The sequence below is a fragment of the Arvicanthis niloticus genome, chromosome 17 (genome assembly GCF_011762505.2).
Source record: "Arvicanthis niloticus isolate mArvNil1 chromosome 17, mArvNil1.pat.X, whole genome shotgun sequence".
Classification (NCBI taxonomy): domain Eukaryota; kingdom Metazoa; phylum Chordata; class Mammalia; order Rodentia; family Muridae; genus Arvicanthis; species Arvicanthis niloticus.
This window is the reverse complement of record NC_047674.1, coordinates 31,289,762-31,315,673: the sequence shown is the minus strand read 5'-3', so window position 1 is coordinate 31,315,673 and position 25,912 is coordinate 31,289,762. Positions and strand designations below refer to the sequence as shown.

The 25,912-nt window shown below is 45.6% G+C and overlaps 1 protein-coding gene across 4 annotated transcripts in view; it reads right to left on the bottom strand.

Moving 5' to 3' along the window:
• Fam178b (family with sequence similarity 178 member B) overlaps positions 1 to 25,912 on the bottom strand; it is a 120,687-nt gene that overhangs the window by 81,096 nt on the left and 13,679 nt on the right. For 3 of the 4 annotated variants that reach the window (XM_076915071.1, XM_034521731.2, XM_076915073.1), the window contains exons 2-4: positions 13,341 to 13,650; positions 12,187 to 12,248; positions 9,459 to 9,581 (exon numbers count right to left, since the gene is read on the bottom strand). In XM_076915071.1, the coding sequence (XP_076771186.1) occupies positions 9,459 to 9,581; positions 12,187 to 12,248; positions 13,341 to 13,550 (395 nt within the window). In that variant the 5' untranslated portion in view covers positions 13,551 to 13,650. The remainder of the gene's footprint in view (positions 1 to 9,458; positions 9,582 to 12,186; positions 12,249 to 13,340; positions 13,651 to 25,912) is intronic. The other variant, XM_034521730.2, reaches the window with a different exon arrangement.

Here is a 25,912-nt window from a genome sequence, read left to right as displayed (position 1 = left end):
GGGGTCAGAGGACAAGCTTGGATATTCTTACTGGCTACCTTGTTTGAGACAAAGTCTGTTTATCTGAGTTTTTTGTTTGTTCTGTTTTTGTTTGTTTAGTTTTGCTTTTTGTTTTGAGACACAGCTTCACTATGCAGCCTGGCTGGCCTGGAACTCAATACATAGACCAGGCTGGCCTGAAATTCCTAGAGATCTGCATGCCTGCTCCCTACCGCTAGAAGAAAAGCTATGCACTGCACTTATGTTTGTTCTCCTCTTCTCTCCTTTTTGTGTCCCTGGAACTGTGCACTCTAGGGCAGCTGGCCGGCCAGTTTCTAAGATGTCTTCTGATTTCGGCCTTCCATCTTGTTTTAAGATTCCTGGAATCTCAGAAGAAATGTTGTGCCCATCTCCCATGGCTTCTGGGGATATGAACTCGGGTCCATAGAGCTCTCATTTCACTTCTCTTCAGAGTCTTTACCACAGTTGTAAGAGGCTTTATTCCAAGGCTATGTGTCCAGTGAGTTGAGATGCCTGAAGCCAAATCCACAGCCTGTGACTGTTCCCAATGACGCCACCAAAACATTCCAACACACTGATTCAGCTCAGTTTCCTGCTACCCTACTTCCGCAGAGTGGGTCCTAGGACACCAGGCAGGACCTAGCACCTGCTGCACTACAGGGATCTGGCCAAAGTCTGACAACCTCCTAGCTACCCTGGGTCCCTAGGAAACATGCAAAAGGAGCTTGCTGTGCCTATCTGGTGGCTGTCCCTGTCAAGACAGGTTCTGAGACATTTACAGAGAAGAGGAAACAGAGGAAAAACGGGAATACACATTCAGCTTCACCTGCTTGTCATCACTGCTGCTATTCCTAACCCCAAGGGCAGTAGGTGTAGTCAGATGGCACTGGTTCTCTGGGGGGCATTAGTCCACTTCAGATTAGCTGGAATCACCCCCTATGCATTGAGGGCTGCATGCATGTCCAGTGGGTGACCTCTTAACACTAGAAGACCAAAAGCCTTACCTTCTGAGCTCACCCATGGAGCCATTTTCTGAACAAGAATCCTATGTTGTTGTAGGATATTTGATCACATTGTGAACCCTGACATTGTGAAGTGGAGAAATATGTTTCTTATTGTGAGGTGTCTCAGCCCTAGCACAGATCTCTAACCCAAGAGCTTTCTGTAAACAAGAGCTAAATAAAGTCTACGATAGGTCAAGAGGCAGAGCAAGCAACCAGTTGGCAGGGAGTGGACATAAGGAAACCCAGGAAAGAGATAGGAGGGACTTTGAGTTGAAGGGTATTTAAGGCATCGTGGAGGAGGAGGAGGAAGAAGAGGAGGAGGAAGAAGAAGAAGAAGAAGAAGAGGAGGAGGAGGAGGAGGAGGAGGAGGAGGAGGAGGAGGAGGAGGAGGATCCTTTTTCTTCTGGGACTTTGGTGGAATAGGAAGGCCAGCTGAGTGCTTTCTCTGCCTCTGAGGTGGCAGGCTTTCACCACAGGGTCTGGCTCCTGAGTCTTTATTGGTAAAATCCAACATTTGACATTTTGTTAAAGTAACACTATGCAGAGCTATAAAGTTGCCTGGGCATGCATAGAGCATCAAGTCCTTCACACCTCTCTGCAGCCATCTTCCCCCATGCTTGCATCTTTACCCCTAAGCTCTGTGCTTACCAGAGGCTGACTTATATTTTCTTCTTTATCCGAGTCAGGATCTCATGTAACCCAGGCTGACCCTGAACTCATTTTGTAGCAAAGGATGGCCCTGAGCTCCTAACCCTCCTGTCTCTACCTCCCAAGTACCAGGCTTACAATTATATCCTGCCTTGCCGTGCTTGGGGAGGTAGTATGTTAAAGACTTGGGACTCTCTCCTTGGTTTGGCTGCCTAGTGAATGAACTCTTCTGTAAAATTTGTTGCTTCAGTGATGGGCACACTGTGTGGGGAAAAGACTACCTATTTCATTATGACAAAGTCTGGTGCCAGTCAGGAGGCAGGGCCCCTAAACTAAAGCCTGCTGGCGAGTCCCTGTCCAGAGTCCATTTCCACATCTAGGTATACCTGCTGCACAGTCAGGCTTTGCCACTGAACTCTTGCCTACAGAGGACCTTTCTTTAGGAATCTTTTGTGAAATTGTAACTCCAGAGCCCAGTCCCTATGCCAGAGACAGGCTGGTTCCAAGCCTAAAGCATTTACTATCTGTTTATACACTACAAAAAAAAAAAAAAAAAAAAAAAAAAAAAAAAGTTTGTCTAGGAATAATCTGTGAAAAGGGCAAATGGCCAGCCAGCCACAAAGACCCTAAAATCATCTCTGGGCAACTTAAAATGGTGTGATTCCTTTGGGGATCCTAAAAACAGGGCCCCAAGGATGTCAGTCTGTTATTCCTGAGCAAACCCTGAGTATGGTCAGCTATGGCCACTATGCCTGGGTTGAGGTTTTATCTGTGCACTCAGACTCACAAAAAAAGCCGCACCTGGATATCACACAAGCAAGGCCACCTGAGGTCACTTTTCAACCCCCCTCTAGCCTCTCCTGCCACCTGCCTCCTATTATGCCCTCCAGTCTCTCCCACCATAATAAAAGACACCCATTCTGTCTTACAACATCAGCTTCCCTGTTTCTTGTAGTGTCCCCATGAAAACAAAACAGAAATAACTGATCAACAACCACAAACTGACCATCTGGTCAACCAAACCTCTTGCCCTGCCTGAAGTTGTACCCCACTTTCCTCTTAAGCTCTTTCCTGACATTCTCTTTGACCTGTCCACCTGCTCACCAAACAGCCTTGTTCCCACACAGCTGCTCTTGACAAGGTCAAAGTTACTGCTGTGCTGCTACATGTTATTGTATTTCCTGATCCCCCTGCTCTCTGTCCACTACTGCTGGCTCCAGGACCAGCTTTCCCCGAGCATGCTCAGTTGCCTTTTCTGTTTCCTTGCCTCAGCTGTGGGCTTCAGCTCTTGGACACTGGCTCTTCATACGCTACCCTTGCCCCTCACGCTGTCTCATCTTGCTTCAATGCTGTTCCTTTGTTTTTGAGCAAGGTCTTGCTTTGCAACCCTGGAAATACTCACTATGTAATCCAGGCTGGCCTTAAACTTTTGGTGACTTTCCTGCCTCTGCCTCCCGAATTCTGAGATAACAGGTATGTGATGTCATGTCTGGCTTCTTACAGTCTGTTAAACATTACCTGCCCGTGGTGATTGCTAACCTTGCCTCAGCCATCTACCTGAACTTGAACCTACAGTTCCCCATGTAACTCTACTTCTAAGCCAGCCTCTGCTCACTGGATCTTTCTCCCTGTAATTTCATTAAAGGTGCATCCATGCTACATGTGATGGCACATGCCTTGTCTTAGTCAATGTCCTATGGCTGTGAGCAGACACCATAACCACAGCAGCTATTATGAAGAACAACATTTAACTGGGGCTGACTTACAGTTTCAGAGGACTAGCTCATTATCACCATGGCAGGCAGCATGCAGGCAGCATGCAGGCAGGCAGGTGTAGCACTAGAGAGGTAGCCGAGGGCTTTACATCCTGATCCCCAGGCAGCAGGAAGAGACTGGGTCTGCCATAGGGTTTGGAAACCTCAAACCCACTCCCAGTGGCACATCTCCAACAAGAGCACATCTCTTAATTCTACTCAAACATTCCACCAAATAGGGCTCATATATAGTCAAATAGATGAGCCTACTACCAACACACCTGTAATCTCAAAAAACTGGGAGGCAGAGGTGGACGGATAAAGTTTAAGGTCAACCTAGGAGACCTATTTCAAAAGATAAAAACAAAGCCTGCCCCAATCTCACATGTGCTCAGGCACATGGTGTCCCTGCTTTGACTCTCCTTTCCTCCGGCTCTCTAGCAAACTGTCGCCTCTCCCTGAAGCAGCCATCACTTGCCTGCCCTGCCCACCTGCCTGTAGCTCTGAGCAGCAGCATTGTTCCTAGATTACCTGCTGGAACTGCCTGTGATACATGATACAAGTGTCTTGTGTTTTCCATGGTTTCTGGCTTGTGACTCCCTCCTTCAAGGGAACTATGGAGACTAAAAAATTCCCCTTCTCGCCGGGCGGTGGTGGCTCATGCCTTTAATCCCAGCACTTGGGAGGCAGAGGCAGGCGGATTTCTGAGTTCGAGGCCAGCCTGGTCTACAGAGTGAGTTCCAGGACAGACAGCCAGGGCTACACAGAGAAACCCTGTCTCGAAAAACCAAAACAAACAAACAAACAAAAAAACCCAAAAACCCCCTCCCCTTCTCAAAGGGGTCCCCCAAAGTCACAGAAGCTCCCTGATCTGCAGAATCTTCCTCTGATCTACCTTACTTGACAGTCATAAGACACTCTCCCCTGCCCATTGTAGAGGACTCAGGACTGGCGGAAGGAGCACTGCAGACAGAAGCTAAGACCCTGGACAGGTGGGCACAGAGGGTGTTTCCTGTGCAGCCCGTCGTGCCTGTGTCGAGAAATCCCAAAGGGCAGACTTCAGAGAACTTCCAGATAGATAAGGAGGTTCCTGGGCAATGGTATGCCCAGAGAGAATGGGGAAGCTCTGTGCCCCTTCTCAAAACTCAGGTATCACTTCACAGGGTTCCTCGTATCTTTTGTGAGAAGCAATGCGAGCACTTTTGAGTCCTGTGAGCTATCCTAGCAAATTCACTGAACCAAAGGAATGGGTTGTGTATCTGAATCCCCCAATTTATATTGAATCAGTCAGAAGGACAAGTAAAATAACCTGGGCTTGTGACAAGCGTCTGGAGTTCCCCCAATTTATACTGAATCAGTCAGAAGGACAAGTAAAATAACCTGGGCTTGTGACAAGCATCTGGAGTGGGGACAGGGCATTATCATCGGGATGGAGTCCCCACTGTGGGATTGGATGGTATCTGGGTAGATAGTATATAGACTTCAGAGAATACCACCTGGTTTGATCCTGATCCCTGTTAGAGAGAAATCCTCCATCTTCTGGATTCAGAAGTCTTCTGTGTTATAGGGTGAATCCAGGAAAAGGAACTATTTTATTTTATTTTTTGGTTTTTCAATACAGGGTTTATCTGTGCAGCCCTGGCTGTCCTGGAACTCACTCTATAGACCAGGCTGGACTCGAACTCAGAAATTCGCCTGCCTCTGCCTCCCAAGTGCTGGGACCATTTTAATTTTTATCACCACATGCTCTCCACCCTGTGTCTCCCTTCTTCTGCCCCCATTCCACTAGTCTCTCTTGCTACAGGATGCCATCTGAGTGTATGTCAGATCAGTGGCACCCGCTCACCTGGAACAAAGACCTCCAAGACCTACTTCTAATTCCCTGACCTGTGTCTCAAGTCTGGTTCTTACTGACTTCAGATTTGCTTAACAGTCACCTTCTGAAAGGCCTTTCCTAACCCCTCACCCAGTGATTCCTTGCCCAGCATTCCTTCAACTTCCTTCCCATATTATCCTCTCCCATCAGTTTTGTCTTGTTTATTGTTTGTCTGTCTGAGCTGAGAGCAAATGATGACATAGAGCTTGATACAAGTTGACAATGGATACTGATGGACAGATGAATGAGTCCATGAAGAGGAAGATAAAGACATGGGTGCCTGGTGACATATAGACTGAACAAGACCTTCCAAATTACCTACAGTGAATCCTAATCCCCAACATGGCAGGGTCTCATCTTTGGGTGGAACCTTCATGAATGAGATTATCATCATTGTAAGAGAACCCAGGCTGGGGAGATAGCTTGGTGGAAGAACGTAACCCTGGCATGTACTCCAACACTGAAAGAAAAAACTCCAAACACACCCAAAACATGTCAGAGAACTCAGAGGTCTCTGGCCATCTTTCTTCCATCTGAGGACATGAGAGCTCTTCACAGAACCTGGCACCATGACTTCAGATTCCCAGTATCTGGAATCCATTGTAGAAAGTAGATTTCTGAGAGCTGGGTGTGGCAGAGCACGCTTTTAATCCCAATACTTGGGAGGCAGAGGCAGGCAGGTCTCTAAATTCAAGGTTAGCCTGGTCTACAGAGCAAGTTCCAGGATAGATAGAGTTACACAGAAATCTTGAACAAAGAAAAAGCAAAGCAAAGCAAAACAACAACACAACAAAGCAGATTTCTGCTGCTTATCTACACCTATCTCACAGCAGCCTTAAAGGGTTAAGATACAGAATATATTAGTCACTGTTCCGTTGCTGTGAAGTGACACCATGACCAAGGCAACTCTTATGAAAGAAAGCATTTAATTAGGGGCTTCCTTTCAGAGTAGTCCATTATCATTATGGCAGGGAGCATGGCAGCATGCAGGCAGGTGCTGGAACAGTAGCTGGGAACTACATCCTGATCCATAGGCGGGGGGGGGGGGGGGGGGGGGGAGAGAGAAAGAGAAAGAGAGAGAGAGAGAGAGAGAGAGAGAGAGAGAGAGAGAGAGAGAGAGAGAGAGAAACAGACAGGACAAGACAAGACACTGGGCCTGCCAAGGGCTTTTGAAATCTCAAAGCCCACCTTCAGTAACACACTTCCTCCAACAAGACCACACCTCTGAATTCTTCTAAACCTATCAAAGAGTCCACTCCCTGGTGACTAAGCATTAAATATATGAGCCTATGGAGCTTCAAACTACTACATTCTACTCCCTGGACCCTATGGATTTATATAACCATATCATAATGCAAAAATAAATTTCAGTTCAATGTCAAAAGTCCCCACAGTCTATCACAATCTTATAACCCTATTTAAAAGTCCCAAGTCTCTTCTGAGACTCACGGCAATCTCTTAACTATAACCTTTGGTAATATCAAAATCAAAAAGCAGATCATTCCAGGTAATGGTGATACATGCCTTTAACCCCAGTACTTGGGAGGCAGAGGAAAGTGGATCTCCATGAGTTTGAGGCCAGCCCGGCTCTACAGAGTGAGTTCCAGGACAGTTAGGGCTCAGAGAGATCCTGTCTCAAAAACCAACCAACCAACAACAACAAGAACCAAAATCACATACTTCCAACATACAATGGCACAGAACATACACTGCCAGTCAAAAAGGGGAGGAGGAAGGGAGGGATCTATGCTTGACAACTTGACTGCAATCCAGAAATGAAGGGCACACCTGTGAGAGGCTTTCTGCTTGGATTGAAGTGAGTGAATCCAGACCTTTGAGGTAGAAAGATACACACCTTTGATCTGGGATCTTGAGGCAGGAAAACATATTTCTTTGATCTGTATCTTAAGGCTGAAAGACACACCTTTAATATGGGCTATACCTTATGCTGGAAGTCTACATAAGGACACAAAAGAAAACGTTTGCTCTTTGCCCACTTGCCCTTGCCTTGCTAGCACAGTCATTCCTTCACTGATATTAAGAGTCTATGTCTTTGGGAGAATACAGAGGAGCAGCTGAGATATCCAGCCTGCGGGACTGAGCAACTACTAGATTCTTGGACGTTCATAGCTAGCCATTGTTAGAGTAGGTTAGTCATCTAAAAAAATTTATATTATATATTATATAGTATATACTATATATTATATATAGTGTGTGTGTGATGTGTGAGGGAGACAGAGAGAGAGAGAGAGAGAGAGAGAGAGAGAGAGAGAGAGAGAGAGAGAGTGTGTGTGTGTGTGTGATTCCCTATGTTTGGTGACTCTAGAGAACCTTAACTAATACACAAGCACAGTGAAGTGAGGACCAAAACAAGACCAAAGACCAGCATGGCAAATTCCAAATTCCGCATCTCCATGTCTGATGTCAAAGGGTTCTGCACATCTCCAACCCCTTTCAGCTTTGTTGACTGCAGCATACTTCTTTCTCTTGGATTGTTCCACACCTGGTCTGCAGCTCTTCTAGGCATGGAGCCCATGATGATGCCATCTTCAACATCTTAGGACCTCCAAGGCAACCCAGGTTTTACCTTCACAGCTTCCCACAATAGTATCTCTGGGCCTTAATGCAGGAACAACCCTGTCCCACACCTGGCCTCAGTGGCTTTCCTTAGTCTTGGAGGAAGATTCCACAACCTTGACTCTCAGGCCAGAATTGTATGACTGAAGCTGCCAACTTCTGCTCCTTGCCAGGGTGAAACTTGGCCCTCATTCAACGACATCTGCATCAGCTGTCTGCCGCCTGACATTCTTCTTAAATTCTTTTCACAAGGTGGAAGCTCAGGGTGGGCTCTCCCCTGAGGTTTCCACTCTGTTTCTTCCATTCAGCAGCAGGCTTGCTTTTCATTTCCTGGAGCACTGGACTCAGCTCCATTACACTTCCAGGTGTTCCTCAAATGGTACATTTTGTATTTTTCCTTGCTCAGTTTGCTCGGTTTCATTATAGATCTTCATAACAGTGGCCACTAAAGACCAAACAACACAGTCAACACTAGGCTGCCTTGAAATCTCTGCTGCCAATGCCATTAATCCAAAACTCTTCAATTTAGTCTCAGGCAGATTGTTCTGACAAGGGCAAAAAGCAGCTACATTCTTTGCCAAGAATGGTGTCTACATCTCTTACTAATGTTCTTCCTATCTGAAGCATCTTGAGCTGGATCTCTACAATTCTAATCATACCCCAGTACCACTGTCTTCCTCGTTCTACTAGGACGGCCCATCAGGCCCACTTAAAGCGTCCAACCACTTTTCTAGTCCTGAATCCCAGTCTTCCATATTCCTCCCATAAACAGTATGGCCAGGCCTCCATAGCGAAATCTCATTCCTGGAACCAACATCTGCCACTGTTCTAATGCTGTGAAGGACACCATGCCCAAGGCTGCTCTTATAAAGTGAAGTAGTTAATTAGGAGCTTGCTTATAGTTTCAGAATCCATCATGGGTAGAGCATGGTAGTATGCAGGTAGGTACTGTGACAGTAGCTGAGGACTACATTCTGATCCATAGGCAGAGAGACACGGCCTACTATCAGCTTTTGAAACCTCAAAGCCCATGCCCAATGACACACTTCTTCCAACAAGGCCACACCTCCTAATCCTCTAATCTTTTTGAAGAGTCCCTTAGTCACTCCCTGTGACTAAGCACCAAATATATGAGCCTGTGGGGGCCATCTTCCTCAAATGACCACATACAGAAAACAGAATATCATAAACATGGATTCCACTGAGGTCCCCAGGCATCTCAGACCCTGTGGGATAGATGAATTCAGCCTTCCCTCAAACCATAGTTCAATGGAATCTGACCCCCAGAAAGCTGAGGACAGCACTGATGCCCATCTTCCTTCCCCTAGTCAGGGGAAGATGAACAATTTCCTGTGGCCATAGTCTCCTTCTGGGCAGTTTGTAGTTAAGACTTTGGGTTTTGTGTATCTATTCCCATGAGACAGAGCTCTGTGAACTTGGCTGATAACTGGGCTGCTTTATCATCTGTCTCCTAGAAGGTCATTTGCCCTCTGAAGGCTAGCAGCAGGCGACTGGTTATCTGTGACTGAGGCCATAAGAAGAGGAGGTGGCACATATTGCTGGGTGAAACCGCCCATCCCCACAGGGCCCAGCTCATACCTTTGCTCGGGCATGAGCACTGCTTCTCTGTCCATGTCATCGTCATCGTCATATGCAGAGGACTCCAGCCTGGGATGTTCCTGCTGCAGCAGCTGCTCCCATTCCTGCTCCAGAGCCTGCTCCCTTTGGTGGAAATGAGAGTCTGAGCCATCCACTGGCACTGCTACCTGATGTCCACCTGTCTCCCCAGGGTACAGGAACCCTGTACCCCAGAACACAGCATGCTGGAGCAGGCTCTGATACTTACTCCTGGAGGATGCAACTCTGCTTTGTCTCCAGTGGCAATGGTGAAAGTAGAGAGTGTTTGCCGTACAATGTCGAATGTGTCTTTATTTGTGGATCTTGTTTTGATATTCCTTCATTCTCTAACTGGTGAATTCTATAACCCCAGGCCTGGGTCTACTCTTCTATTACCCCAGGGCTCAGCACACAATGAGAGGAGTCTTGTGCCCTTAGGTCCTTGGCAGCCCCAACTCTCACCACTTGCATCTCTACCCTCCAGAGGCCAGAGCCTCCCTCCCATCCCCACACACCCTTCTCTCCCTCACCCTTTGGCCCCTGTCCTGCAGCAGGTAGAAGTGCCTTATTTCCTTTCTTCACTCAGTGAGCCTCACTCCCAGCTCTGGTTAGCCTTTCCTAAGGCCAGCTGTACCTATTATTATCCTGCTGGAGCCATAGATCCCTGATATGCCCTGCATGTGGTCTGTCCTTTCCAAACTCATGTGGAAATGTAGATTTCAGAGAAACACTACCGACAGACAGGTAGAGGGCTATCAAGAGGCATTGGGCTCTGAGATGGAGCTCAATGACGGGTGAATACTTTTCTTTTTTTTCCCTAATGCTATTTATTTTCCTTTATTCCCTTCCATCTGCCATGGGGTCGGGGGCAGGGGGAGCATAAAGCTCTCACTAGAAACTGTACAGACACCAGCACCATGCTTTTGGATTCCCAGAACCATGAACCAAATAGCCTCTTTTCTTTATAAACCTCCTGGTCTCAGGTATTCTGTTATAGCAACAGAAAATGGACTGATTGATTCTTTCACTTCCTCTTGCCCTGATCATCCTGTACATTCCTAGAGAACATGAAGCATCCTTTAGCCTTCTCTGTCCTTACTTCTGAAGGCTGGTGAAAAAAATCTGGGGAGTCCCCACCCGTTACCTGTCCCTTCTAGGAGCTCCCTAGAGTTTCCATAGCTCAAGATGGAAAATTCCATCTCCTGCCAAGGTCTCTATCACATGTTCAGACCTGTTGATATCTAGCTTGGTGACTGACTCTTCTCAGGTCACATGCCTAAGTCTTTATTCCTCAAACAACCTAGAGGCCAGCAGCTCCAGCCACATGACTACCAGGAGCCTTCACATCCCCTCCACCCCTGACAGGACCCCACACTCTCAGCTCTGTTAGTTTCTCAGCACTGCACCATTTCTTCCAGGACGGTCCATGTAATCTTTCCTTAGCATGCAGAAAAACACACGTCTGCCTCTTAAGAAGCTCCCATGCTCCAGTGGGTGTCTGTGTCCAACCACTTTACCACATCACTGCTTTATCTATGGCCCCATCCCTCCTACCTGTCAGCACCCAGATTTCCTGTCCCAGCCCGCCAAGAGCAGTATGGTCTATGCTATCTGCCTTTACAAGGAAGCATCCTTCCCTCTCCAAGGTTCAAGGACAAGCCCTTCTCAGCAACTCAACAGTATGGAAGATGCCAGAGTCAAGATGAATTTCCAGGCAAGTACAGTGGTACCATCGACTCCCTACATCATGTTCCAAGCAATAGCTTTGAGATATTTAAAAACCAAAGTCACTGTATGGAAGAAGGTGGAATGACTCTGGAGTGGGCAGAATGCATAAATCCAGAGAAAACAACTGTCCACCCATGTGTGTACCTCACTACACTCTGTGGACAAGAATGCAGGGCTGAGGGTTCTGAGAAAAGATTCTGAGAAGGCGGGTATGGATGCTTCCAGCAGGAGTTAAGAGGCTAGAGGTCCACCTGCACGCAACATGCATGTACACACACACCTTCACTTAGTCTCTGTGCACACATGCACACAGAAAAGGGGACAGAGGAAAGAGTTAGGTCATGAGAACAATAAACTTACAGGCCAGCAAACAGGCCCCACATGTGAGCAGCCATTCCTGGCTTCCTTACAGTGAGGCATCTACTATGCAAAGGAGGAGCCAACATTTCCATTCCAGAAAGGCCCCTCCACACAAGCCAGCCTCTTCCCTGAGAGGTCACTCTAAAACAGACTGACAGGTGCTTGTGTCTGGTACCAGTTCCACCCCACTAAAACATGTCTACTTCTACCAACATGACTTTTGCCTTCAGAAACTACCCCACTTCTTTATGAGATGTGCTGTGCTGTGAGGCAGGAAGAAGACAAGTGGGACCAGATGACGTGAGAAGGAAAATCGGCCAAAGGTGCACTGGGTTGGGCCAGAGGCCATGCTCCTCTGATGGGACACCCTTGTGGTATGACCTGGGCAGGGGTGGAGGCTGGGAGGAAGAAGGACCTGGGATAAGGGCTTTGCTCCTGATGTGGGTGGGTGGGGTTCAGAGCCTCCATTTTGGAACTGCCTATAAGCCTATGAGCACACAGGGCATGGCACACCTGCTGGGAAGACTGTCCCATCCCCACACGGGGTTTCTTAGTCCTCAGTCTCTGTGTCTTTCACAGAAACATCCTTGCCCCCCCCCAATGGACCTTACCCCATACTCACCTCTTCTCTTGCAGTAAGTAATCTAAGTTATTGACATAGCACTCCGAGCCCCCAGAGGAAATCTGGAAAGATAGGACACAGGCATGGGAGGGAGGGGGGGACACGGGAGGGTTCATTGATGTTAATGTAGTCTGCTCACTTTTCTGAACAGATATATGATTTTTTTAAAAAAATTCAAAAGTATGAAGGTTCTCTTCTAGTGCCCACCACAGGCAACCACAGGTAAAAGCGCTTGCGTGCTTTTAGATGTTGCTATACAAGCACAATCAAGCAGTAATTCAGTCCCTGTAACTCAGCAGACGTAAGATATATGCCTCATACCTCATCCTGCACTTTGCTCTTTCCAATCAGAAATATATCTTGATTAATGCCAAAGAGACTGCATATATATGTATTTGTGTGTATGTGTGGATAATGCAGTATATGTATGCATGTGTGTGTGTGCACAGGTTTGCATATGTATGTGTATGTATCTGTGTATATGTATCTATGTGTGTGCATCTGTGTGTGTATGTTATGTGCTCAATTAACATTATCAGGGTATTCTTATACATGGCTAGAACATAGTTCCTTAGTTCCCCAGTGGCAGGCATCCAGGCTACTGATAATCTTGGGCTATGGCAGATAATGAGACACTATGCTCAGAATAAACTTCCTGAGACCATGGCCCTAAAAAGTTCCCACACTCTACTCCCCACAAGACACCATTGGAATCTTATTTAGGATCTCTATTATTGAACCTCAGTCATAGGCTTTGTGTGCTACCAAGACTGGATCCTGACACTGAGGTTCCTTCCTCCTTGCCCCAAGGCCAACCCTAACCTTAGTCGTGAAAGCCTTGAGGGGTCCCTGCAGAAACTCATTCAATCCACTGTTACCCCTGGCTTTCATGAGCAAGAGCTAGTTTAGGAGTGGAAACTCAGGGAAGAGTGGGATCTGGCTTGAAGTCTGAACTCTTGGCTATGAGAGCCCTAGGATTGGAGAGAGGTAAGATCAGCAAGAATTGGGACAGGGAGGGGGTGGCTGGGTGCAGAGTGGGAGTTGGAGCATGGCTGTAGAAGGGGTCATCATCAAAAAGTGGCTTGTGGGCAACTAAAGGTCACCAAAAGGAGAGGCCAATGAGGGGAAGCCAAGATAGCCACTGCCTTACTTACCTCTGGGGTCCCAGCCTGTTGGCTTGGACCTGCCATGTTCCAGAAGAGCTCCTCCAGAGATGCCAGCTCCACCTTCTGGTCGGGATCTGGAGGGTCCTTCTCTAAGTCTTCAAGGGGTCTCCTGGTTGGAGGTGCTTTCTTGCTCTTGTTTAGAAACTCTATCGGAGGTGGGCTCCAGTCAGTGGGGAATGAGTCCTGGGGCATCTGCATCTTGGGCCTCTTCAGTGATTTAGGAGTTAGAGCCACTGTGGGGCTGCAGAGCTGTGGTGCTGAGTGGAGCAGGAGGTAGTCCAGGAGGCTGCACTTCAGGCTAGGGGAAAGAACAGGCAAATGAGTGGCTGCCTGGACCCTGTAGGTATATAAAGAATCCACCCCATTAGTGTGCCAGACATCAAACCACACTGGGTAAGGAGAGGGACTGCTTGGGATTGCTCTGTATGGGTGACAAGGGTAGTGATTCTCCATATGGCTGCCTTTGGCCCTGCCCTCATCATGTCTCTACCTGTGCAGGTGATGTGGCCTCTCCACAAGGAAGGGCTAGCAAAGTCATCTGTGGCCACCCCTGAAGCCCATGGGATGGATGCTCTGTCCTCAGTGGAACTCCTTACAGGTGAGGTGATGGCCAGAAAAAACCCTAGAGATTCTAAATCCCCATGTTTCCAGGACGGGTCTGGTACCCAGGAGGAATTCCTTCTCTGGGCCTAGGACAAGGACTCGGCACTATGCCTGAGGTCAGGTAGCTGAGATGAAGGGGCCACCTGACTTCCATTTCAGCAGCATAATGGGTAAGCAGAAGGACTTAGACTGTCTCTGTCTCTGTCTCTCTGTCTCTCTGTCTCTCTGTCTCTCTCTCTGTCTCTCTCTCTGTCTCTCTGTCTGTCTCTCTCTCTGTCTCTCTCTCTGTCTCTCTCTCTGTCTCTCTCTGTCTCTCTCTGTCTCTCTCTCTCTCTCTCTCTCTCTCTCTCTCTCTCTCTCTCTCTCTGTGTGTGTGTGTGTGTGTGTGTGTGTGTTTTGGTCTTGACCATGACCCCCAAACCTGTCCAGACTTGGTACATGGTTAGGGGTCTATACATTTGTATTGAATTAAAGAGCATTTTAAAGGGATATTGGGACTGGCAGGATGAACCGTGTTCCATACATAGATTTGACTCAGGACCAGGCTTGGAAGACTAGGCTGCAGTAAAGATAGACAGCCAACAGCCTATAAAAGCCTGGAACTCAGTGATCTAAAGAAATGAGTTTATAGAAGTTTGCCCTAAACCAACTAGGTTCACACTCAACAACAGTGGAAAAAATTGCAATCAGCTGGGCATGGTGGTACATAGCTGTGATCCCAGCACTCAGGAGGCAGAGGCAGGTGGATCTCTGTGAGTTTGAGGCCAACCTGGTCTACAGAGTGAGTTCTAGGGCAGTCACAGGTACAGAGAGAAACCCTGTCTTGAAAAAAAAAATCAAGCCAGGCAGTGGTGGTGCACGCCTTTAATCCCAGCACTTGGGAGGCAGAGGCAGGCGGATTTCTGAGTTCGTAGGCCAGCCTGGTCTACAGAGTGAGTTCCAGGACAGCCAGGGCTACACAGAGAAACCCTGTCTCGAAAAAAAAAAAACCAAAAAAAAAAAAAAAAATCAAATCTATATAACTGCAATATACCAGTAAAAATTAATTTTGATAACTAATCAAAAAATTAAAAATGATTACAGTGAATATTGATGTGAGAGAACTGATTACTGCTTACACTTAGAATGGCTTGTTTGGAGCCAGCGAGGTGCCTCAGCTGGTAAAGGTGTTTGCCATGTAAATCTGGAAACCTGAGCCCAGCCCTGGGAGCCCAGGTAAAGGTGGAAGAAGAGAATCAATTTCACAAAAATGTCTTCTGACCTCTGTACATAAATCTGAGTATGTAACATACACACAAGTTCATGTATATAACACTTAATAATGATAATGATAAAACTTTTAAGTGGCTGGCCTTGAACTCACAGAGATCCACCTGCCTCTGCCCTCCCAAGTGCTGTGTTAAGGCATGCGTTATTGACTAAATGGCTTGTTTCTTGTAGGGACCAAGCTATCAAGGAAATGTAACCATAAAAAAAATGCCTGTACCCTGGAACATCATCAATAAAAAGTGATTCAAGAAAGCCCTAGGATATGAGCTGTCACGGGCCTATAAGCTGGTAAAAGTCTCAGAATCAACACTTATGAACTATGAAATTTAATAAAACAAAACAGAACAAAATACCTAAAAAAACAGCTGGGTGTAGTGGTGGCCACAGGTAGACATTCTATTCAGGAGTCTGGGGTAGAAAGATCACCTGAATTCTGGAGTTCCTGGCCATTCTTGGCAACAAACAAAGCAAGACTATCTAAAAAATAAATAAGATAAAATAAAATAAAATAAAGTAAAGTAAAATAAAATGGGTCTGGAGAGGTGGCTCAATGGTTAAGCGCTCTCACTGCTCTTGCAGAGGTCCCAGATTTCATTCCCAACACCCTTACAGGTACTCACAACTGCCTGTAACTCTAGGTCAAGGGAGTCTGATGCCCTCTTCTGATGTCCACAGGCATCTGTGTCCATGTGGTATGCATACTTGCACTCATGTACACATACACATATACACAGAATTTAAAATAAAAAATCTTAAAAAACAAAATTAAACAACTAGGCACGGTGGTAGGCCTTTAATCCTAGTACTCAAGAGGACAGAGGCAGGCAGATCTCTTCTATTTGGGGCTAGCCTGGTCTACACAGAGTTCCAGGTCAGTCTGGAACACCTTGTTTCAAAACAAACAAACACAACAATTAAAAAACCCCAGAAAATAAAAAATGAATCCAAAACACGTAACAATGTCACTAGTCACATGGTTGGATCCCTTTGCTCTAGCTGGATAAAATACAGGAATATAAGTGAAGATACTCTTCAGGGTTGGCAGTCCCAAGTCCCCAAGTGTTCAAGGCCCAGGGACTAGACTAGAGATCAGCGGCTTATGGCTCTAAACCTTAAAAGCTCAGAGCCTCTAGTTCCAGGCTGTAGAAGCTAGAGTCTTAAAAATTTTAGGCATCAGGTTAGGAGTTTAACTACCAGCAGCCCAGCACTTGGAGACCACTGGAATCCTCAGCTTCCAGCAGCAATGTGTGGCAGCAGCTGCAGCTCTAACAGTGGGATCCCAGCAGGCCTCCGGTGCTGGAACCCTCAGCCCCACCTACAGTGGTCAGTACTACAACTCAGATATTAGCATCCTTAGTCCTTGACATCCTCAGTGATACAGCTCTTGGGCTCAGGGTGTCACAAACTGTGGCCTTGAGGTTTAGCACTCCCTGGAACTTTTCCAGTGATGGGGCGGCAGCTCTTTATGGTCTTTATGGCCCTTGTTGTCCTCATCTTTACTCCTTTGTTTCTGCCCACCCCCACCCCCCACCCCACCCCACCCTACCCCCCTTTCTGGAACTCGTCAGTAGCCTTCTTGTGGTTGTTGTTGCTATCTTAAGGCTGCTCTACTGCCACACCCACCCTCTTGTGTTATCAGCTCAGCAAACTCTTGTGATAATGAATATCCATCGAGATAGCTTAGTAGGGAAAGGCATTTGCTCATCGAGTCTGATGCAGGAAGTTCAATTCCTGGAAGAACAGAACCAAAGCCGTGCATGTGTACGCAGGCTAGAGGCATTGGCTCTGTAGCTGTTGTATAGACGGTTGTGAGCCACCTAACACAACTACTGGGAAATCAAACTCCAATACTGTGGAAGAACTCTTAACCACTGAAGCCATCTCTCTAGAAGCACCCTGCCCCTCCCCCTTCACTTCTATGGCAGAATCCTACTCCTTGGGAAGTAGAAGCAAGGAGGATATGAACTTTGTCATTCTTGGCTACACACTGAGTACAAGGCCAGCCTGAATTATTCTGAGACCCTGTCATACAAAACCAGAACAACAATCATACCAAACAAAACAACCTCTAGAACAGTAACAACAACAAAATTTTAAAAATAGGTGAATTAAAAAGAGCACTGAGAGAAACCTGGGCTTAATGCTATAACATTTGGGAACTGGCGCAGGATGGTGTCTCCTGGTTGACTCAGAATGGGAGAAGAACAGCCTGCTCATCCCAGTAGAGGGATTGGCAAACATGTCTGCACCAGTCATGGTATCCCCTCATGCAAATGAAGGCCCACATGTGAACCAATCCCACAGATTTTCTGCTGGGCCACCAGGAGAAGTGCTCCTCACTCTGGCCAGGGTGAGAGCTTGGCTACAGGGTCACTGAGAGTTCACAGAGGCTTTGATGGCAATGAGTCAAGCAAAAGTTGTTTTGAAACAGTAGTGGCTGAGTTAGCATTCTGGAGTTGGGACTACTTCCACAGCAAGCAGCTATGGCTGCACTGAGGCTTACTAAAGATGTGTGTAGAACATTCAACCGTGGGCACTCAGCTGGGTGCTGGGCTCATAGTCCTTGTGCAAGCTGGCAGTGCTCCAGCAAAGAATTGAATGCTGTGTGTCATACTTTCTACTCCATAACACTGTGCCTGATTCAAAGGAAAAACAAACATTAAAAGGGATTGTGGTGGTTTGATAGGAATGTCCCTACAGACTCATGTCTTTGAGTGCTTGGCCCATGGAGAGTGGCACTATTAGGAGGTGTGGCCTCGTTGGAAGAAGTGTGTCACTGTGAGGGTGGGCTTTCAGCTTTCCTATGCTTAGGCTCCCTAGTGTGGAATGAGAGCCTCTTCCCTGCTGCCTTCTGATCAAGATGAAGATCTTGGCTTCTCTAGCACCATGTCTGCCTGCATACAGCCATGCTTCCTGCCATGATGATAATGGACTAAACCTCTGAACTGTAAGCCAATTAAATGTTTTCCTTTATGAGTTGCTAGGGCCATGGTGTCTCTTCACAGCAATAAAACCCTAAGAAGTGATGGCTGGGGCCTACAAATATGGCTCAATGGGCAAAGTGCTTGCTGAACAAGCATTAGAGATAGAGTTCAGATCCTTAGCATGCATTTAAAAATCCAGCTGTGGTAATGCACATCTGGAGACTTGTGGCCAGCCAGTCTAAACAAAACAGTTAGCTTCTGGATCAGTGGAGAGACCTGGTCTCAAAAAATAAGGCAGAGTTGGGAGGTGGCTCAGCAGTTAAAGTGCTGGCTGTAGGCACATGAGGAGTACAGAGCCCCAGAACCCATTTAAATGCTGAGGGAGTGTGGCTACACACCAGTAATTACAGTGCTTAGAGAGTGGAGACAAGGGATCCTTGACATTTTCACACACACACACACACACACACACACACACACACACACGAGAGAGAGAGAGAGAGAGAGAGAGAGAGAGAGAGAGAGAGAGGACAGAACAGAATGTGGAGAAGAGATTGAGGAAGACCAACTGATGTCAAATTCTTGCCTCCTTATATACCTGTACAGGTAAGCACACTCCCACACATGTACACACAGGTATACCTACACACATGAACAAACAAAATAAAATAAAGGCACACCTATAATAAATTTTTTATTAGCATCAACAGTAATTTTTGTATCTAATAGCATCTACATAGCAATCAGTCCATGATCCCATGCTCCAGGGAGAAGTGGGTTGTGCTAAGTTTAGGTTTCAAAAGTCCACACTAAACCCAGTCTCTTTCCTCTCTCCCCTCTCCCCTCTCCCCTCTCCCCTCTCCCCTCTCCCCTCTCCCTTCTCTCCTCTTTCCTCTCTCTTCTCTCTTCCCTCTCTCCCTCTCTCCCCTCTCCCTTCTCCTCTCTCCCCTCTCCTCTTTCCTCCCTCTCTCTTCTCCCCTCTCCCCCCCTTACCCCCTCCTCCCTCTCCCCTCTTTCTCTCCCCTCTCTCTCCTCCCTCTCTCCTCTCCCCCTATTACCCCCCTCCCCTTTTTCTCTCCTCTCAATCTCCCCTCTCCTCTCCCCTCTTTTTCTCCCTTCTCTCTCCCCCCCCTCCCCTCTCCCCTTCCCCCTCCTCCCTCCTCCTCCCCCTCCTCCCCTCTCCCCTCTCCTCTCTCTCCCCTCCCCTCCCTCCCTCCCTCCCTCCCTCCCTCCCTCCCTCCCTCCCCCTCTCTTTCCACTCTACCCCTCCCCCTTCTCTCTGCCTGTGGATCAGGATGTAGCTCTCTCAGCTTTGGCTCCAGCATCATGCATGCTTGCATTATACCTAATGCTTCCTGCCATGATAATATGCTGAAACTGTAAACAACATCAATATAATTCTCAAAGAGCTGTGGCTGAGGTTTGTAGTACCTGGGATGCAACCTGGGGCCTCTCAGTCATTATTCTACCATTGAGGTAATTACCAGGCCTTAGTTCTATTTTCTGACCCCAGCCACTGTCTGGTGAATATATGGTCCCGTTCACCTTCCCCTCACTTAGAACTTCTATAGAGCTGGAGTGGCCTCAGGGAAGTGTTTGTCAAAAGCACTAAGGGCAAAAGCACTGGACGCTGGATGGAGAGATCAGCAGAGGGAACAAAAAGCTGGGAAACAAAGACCACAGAGGAACAGAGCTGATGAGGCTCTCCCTTGGGACACACCTGAGAAGACCCTCAGTTTTAACTACTGGATGATCTTTGAGTAGCTTGTAGTGAGGAAGCCACAGTTAGGCAATGGCAGAAGACCTGGCTAGGAGCTGAAGGAGCACCCAAGGGAACCAACAAGCAAGGCCAGTACCTCTCCTGCTGCAGGTCTCTCCTCTTCCTCTCATTTCCTTTCCCCTTTCCTTCTTTTGCTTTAAACTCTAGCTGCTTAAGGTAATCTCTATTAAATCTCTCTCTTTTAAAAAAAAAATTTATTTCTTCATTTAATGTATGGAGTACACTGTTGCTGTCTTCAGAGACACCAGAAGAGGGCATCAGATCCCATTACAGATGGTTGTGAGCCACCATGTGGTTGCTGGGAATTGAACTCAGGACCTCCAGTCAGTGCTCTTAACCGCTAAGCCATCTCGCCAGCCCTTAAATCTCTTAAGAAAGAAAAAAATAAGAAAGAAAGAAAGAAAGAAAGAAAGAAAGAAAGAAAGAAAGAAAGAAAGAGAGAGAGAAAGAGAGAAAGAGAGAAAGAGAAAGAGAAGAAATGAGAGAAAGAAAGGAATGAGAGAGGGAGGGAGGAAGGGAGGAAAAGAGACAGACAGACAGACAGACAGACATGGTCTTAGTATACAGCTCTGGCTGGTCTCAAATTCATACCTGCCTCAATTCTCTGACACTTCCAGTCTTTAAATAATGTAATAATCACTTAACTAAAGCAACAGAAATAAGTGATCATAACCAATAAAAACCAGTCTTTAGAGAACTCACTACATACACATAGGAGCCATAGGAGCAACAAATCCTGGAGTGTAGGAAGTGGAGTACAGCTGCAAGCCATGCATTACTAAATACACTATCAAAACGTCCAGTTGTGCTTTTTTTTAATGACCTGGAGTCTCTCCTAGTTCTGGCTATTCTGGAACTTGCTATGTATACTAGCTGGCCTCAACTCACAGAGATTCTCCTGTCTCTGACTCCCAAGTGCAAGCACATCATGTCAAGTTTGCTACAAAAAATTATGAAGTATGCAAAAAGCAAAACAAACCCTAACATTATGATCTGTTCATAGGAAAGGTAGGAGGCAACAGACAGACACTATTCTCGAGGAAGCTGGGACAGTGGGCCTTCTAGACCAAATGAAACCAATGGTCCAGAGTATATTCAAGGAACTGAGAGTGATCATGACAAGGAGTCAAGAGAAATCAAGAGAATGATACACCGCCAAGGTGCAGATCAGCAGAGAGGTAGAGGAAAAAGTGCCAAGCAGAGCTCTAGAGCTCAAAAAGTATAAAAACAGAAATAAAAACTCTATAGCAAATGAAATTATTTTCCAACAAAGGTAGAAACAGTGAGACCTTGAAAACTGAAGGAAGGGGAATAAGCTACTACAAACACAAACTATGGCGGGGCCGCCTGCTCCAATGGGGTCTCACTGGGTGTGCCTGCCGCACCTTAGGTGTGTGGCCTCACGTCCAGAGTAGTCAGGTGACATGAAACCAACTCTGCAGAACTGCAGGCTTTTTGTCTCAGTTCGCTTTGTTTGGACATTTTTGTTTTATTTGTATTCTGTTTATTCTGATTTCCATTTTTGGGGCTGTGTGTCTGTGTGTGCGTCCTGGGTTTGTTTGTTTGTTTCTGTTTGTTTTATTAAGAGAAAGATAAAGAACATAAACTCAAGAGGAGAAAACATGATTAAAATTGTCTGAAAAAATTTTCAGTTAAAAAAAAAGAGAGAGAGAAAGCCATGTCTAAACTGAAACAAACAAAATAATGGGGTATCAGGGGCTGAAGAGATGGCTCACTGGAACTGATGGCTCACCCAGGTTCAGTTCCCAGCACCTACATGGTGACTCACAACCATCTCTAACTCTAGTTCCAGGAGATCCAATGCTCTCTTAAAAACTCTGTAGGGACTGCATGCCTGTGATACAGAGATACACATGCAGGCCAGATAATCATACACATAAAAAATAAGTGAAAAAAATTTTAAATGTCATACCAACAAGCAGATGACTAAAGCCAGTGTGCAGTAACTCCTTTTTCTCCTGACTGACTTAAAACATGGATGCTTAATGCAGTACTCATAAATCTCTTTTGACAGATACAAGATATAAAGTTATTACTTATATAATAATACCAACATAAAGGAGGGAGACTATAGCTATATGGGTATACAGGGGTTTTGTGTGTTTGAATTTAAGGCCTCTAGCCTAGGCTGCCTCACACTCTCTATGTAGCCAAGGATGGCCTGATGCTTCTGAGCCTCCTCTCTCCATCTTATGAGTTGAGGTAACAGGCAAGTGTTACCATATTTTGTCTATATAAAGAGTATGTTAGACTGGGGATTGAACGAACCTAGGTTGGTGCTTTGAATGTCCCCCATGAGTCTCAGGCATGTGAATGCTTGGCCCTCAGTTGGCAGCTCTTTGGGGAGGATCAGGATATGTGGCCTTGCTGGAAGAAGTGTGTCAATGGAGGCAGGCTTTAAGGTTTCAAAAGACTTTGACCATTTTGAGTTAGTTCTGCTCTCCACTCCTGTTTCAGGATGTGAGCTCTTGGCTGCTCCTTCTGCCACCTGTCACATCTACTCCACCATCATGGACTCAAACCCTCTGCAACCATAAGCTCCAAATAAATACTTCCTTCTATAAGCTGCCATGTCTTTATCACAGCATGAAAAATAACTTATATACCAGGGCCTTTTGCATTGAGGCAAATAGTCCTGTCCTCACTCCTGGAGCCTCATCCTCAGCTCCACATTCGTATGGATGGATGAATAAATAAATAAATTCTAGATTTATTTTATGTATATGGCTGCTTTGCCTCGATGTATCTGTGTGTACTTAATGTATGTCTGGTCTCCTTGGAAGTCAAAAGGAGACATTGAATTCCCTGGGACTGGAGTTACAGACAACTGTGAGCCACCATGTAGGCGCTGGAAACTGAACTTGGGTCTTCTGGAAGAGCAATACATGTTCTTAACCTTTGATCCAACTCTCCAGACCCTCAGACTTTATTTAAGGGGACCATGGTTTGTAAAGAGACCACTGAAGCACAGTCTTACAGTGGGACCAAGGAGCTGGACATGATTCCCTAAAACAGCATTAATCCAAATTAAGACTATGTAAACTACATGTTATCCATAGGTAAATAAGTTTTGTATTTTGGCTTGCATGATTTAAAGACAATTATACAAACTAATAATTACATAGATATGTGAATGATCATATAATGTGTGAAGATATAATTCATGACAATGAAAACAAAAGGGTGTAGTAAAGGAGCCAGGTATTTTTTTGAAAATCAAAAATAAAAAGTTTAATTTCAAAATCCAAGTTCATCATTTATAAATACACTAAAGCATAGTCCATGCAAATTCAGACTGAGCCTACACACAGTATTTCAAAACATTTGTTTCTAAAAGGTCAGAGGCAAATGAGTGATTTGTTTCACCTATAATATTTAACTGATTTGAAATGAGAAAATGAAAAGCTTTTTTTTTTTTTTAGACATTATAAACAAAAACTTTGGAGTCTGGTAAAGAATCTGATAGCTAGCTGGGCGGTGGTGGCGCACGCCTTTAATCCTAGCACTTGGGAGGCAGAGGCAGGCGGATTTCTGAGTTCAAGGCCAGCCTGGTCTACAGAGTGAGTTCCAGGACAGCCAAGGCTACATAGAGAAACCCTGTCTCTAAAAACCAAAAAAAAAAAAAAAAAAAAAAAAAGAATCTGATAGCTAATACTTCATTTTGATATCCCTGGGATTCTAGGGACTAGGTTTTTGTATACCATTAAATTGTTGTTTTCCAAATTAGCTTTATCAATGATGATATAAATGATATCATCTTTTTTTTTTTTTAAAAAGAAAGAATTATTTTTATGTGTTTGACCATTTTGCCTACATATATTTCTATGTACCATTTGTTCCTGTGGAAGTCACAGAGGGTGTCAGATCCCAAATTCTGGTCCTCTCAACAGCAGCAAGTGCTCTTAACCACACAGCAGTATTTCCAGCCTCTGGAAGACTATCTTAAAAGGTGCGGAGGTAGAGCTCAGTGTTACGGTGCCTACTTTAGCATGCCTGAGGCCTTAGGTTCAATCCTACATACTGGGGGGAAAAAAAAAACTAAAATATACAGAAAAGGAGCTGAGCATGGAGGTACATGCATATAATCCCAATTCCAGATACTTGGGAAGATAAAGAAAAGTGAGAGAATCATGAGTTCAAAGCCATCCTGAGCAATGTAGCAAGACTGTCTCAGAATAAAATGTTTAAAAGAGCTGTCAGTGTACCTTAGTAGTAGAACACTTGCTTAACAATGTAAGAGGCCATGGCTTCAGTCCCCAATATCCACTGAATGCCTGTGAGTGTGTGTGTGTGTGTGTGTGTGTGTGTGTGTGAGAGAGAGAGAGAGAGAGAGAGAGAGAGAGAGAGAGAGAGAGAAATAGAGAGCTTACAAATGAGGCAATCCAAACAGAATACTAGAAAAGAAAGCAAGTAAGCAGAACAAATAGTGACAGAAGAACAAAGAAGACATTTAGAGACACCAGTGGCAAAGTTGTAGGAACCCTTCCTTTCCAGCAATTACTTTTTTTTTTTTTTTTTTTTGGTTTTTCGAGACAGGGTTTCTCTGTGTAGCCCTGGCTGTCCTGGAACTCACTCTGTAGACCAGGCTGGCCTCGAACTCAGAAATCCACCTGCCTCTGCCTCCCAAGTGCTGGGATTAAAGGCGTGTGCCACCACCACCCGGCCAGCAATTACTTTTTAAAAAATGATTTATTTATAAGTACTCATTTATTTCTTTGTTTATTTATAGAGTACACTGTGGCTGTCTTCACACACATCAGAAGAAAACATTGGATCCCACTGCAGACGGCTATGAGCCACTATGTAGTTGTTGGTAACTGAACTCAGGACCTCTAGAAGAGCACTCAGTGCTCTTAACTGATAAGCCATCTCTCCAGCCCCAGCCAGCAATTAATTTAAATGTAAATAAAATCTTTAAAAACTTACAATTACTTATTCTGTGTGCATCTGTCTGAAGATGAGCGTGTGCCACAGCACACGTATGGAGGTCAGAAGACAACCTGTTGCAGTTCTTCCAATACCACGTGTATCCCAGCAATCAATCTCACATCTTCAGGTTTGGTAGCAAGTACCCTTACCCGCTGAGCCATCTCGACAGCAAAGGTAGAGACTGGCAGCCATGCTTGATGATACATGCCAGAGGGAGAGACAGGAGGATTGCCACAACTTCAAGGCTACCTGGTTTACATAGCGAGTTTCAGAGCAGACAGGGCTATAAATGAGAACGCTTAACCAACAACAAAACCCAAACAAAAGCTAGAGCTTAGCAAAGTCAACTCACTAACCACGGTCAAGGCTGAGAACAAAGTCCATGGTAGATAGAGCACTTGCCTAGCATGCCTCCCATCCTAGACTCAATCCCTAGGACTGCAAAAATAAACCCTGCAAACCAAAGGCAAAAACAGGTTGAAAAGTTAAGGATGGGAAAAGATATTCCATACAAACAATAACTGGATGAGAGTTCTATTGGCATCAGACAGGATACACTTGACATCTAAATTTAGTATGAGAGACAAAACAGACCTCATGTGTAGTATCAGAGCCTGTCATCAAGAAACTGTAGCGGAGATGTTGGTCAGAAGGACACAGAGTTCCAGTTACAATGAGTACTTTTAAGAAATCTATTATAGGAGCCAGGGATCTCCAGAAAGGGTGCTTACTACCACTCCTAATTGACCTGAGTTGAAACTCAATACAAGAAAGAACTGACTCCCATAAGCTGTCCTCTAACTTTGAGGTCCTCACAAACACTAAGTACATATAAAAATGTAAAAAGAAATGTATAATATGACAAGGAATATAGTTAGTAACAATGTATATAGCATTCTTTAAAACTGCTGAAAATAGACAAGTGTTCTCAGCCAGGTAATGGTGGTACATGCCCTTGACCTCAGCACTAGGTAGGCAGAAGCAGATGGATTTCAGTTCAAGGCCAACATGGTCTAAGTGTTCTCATTAGAAAA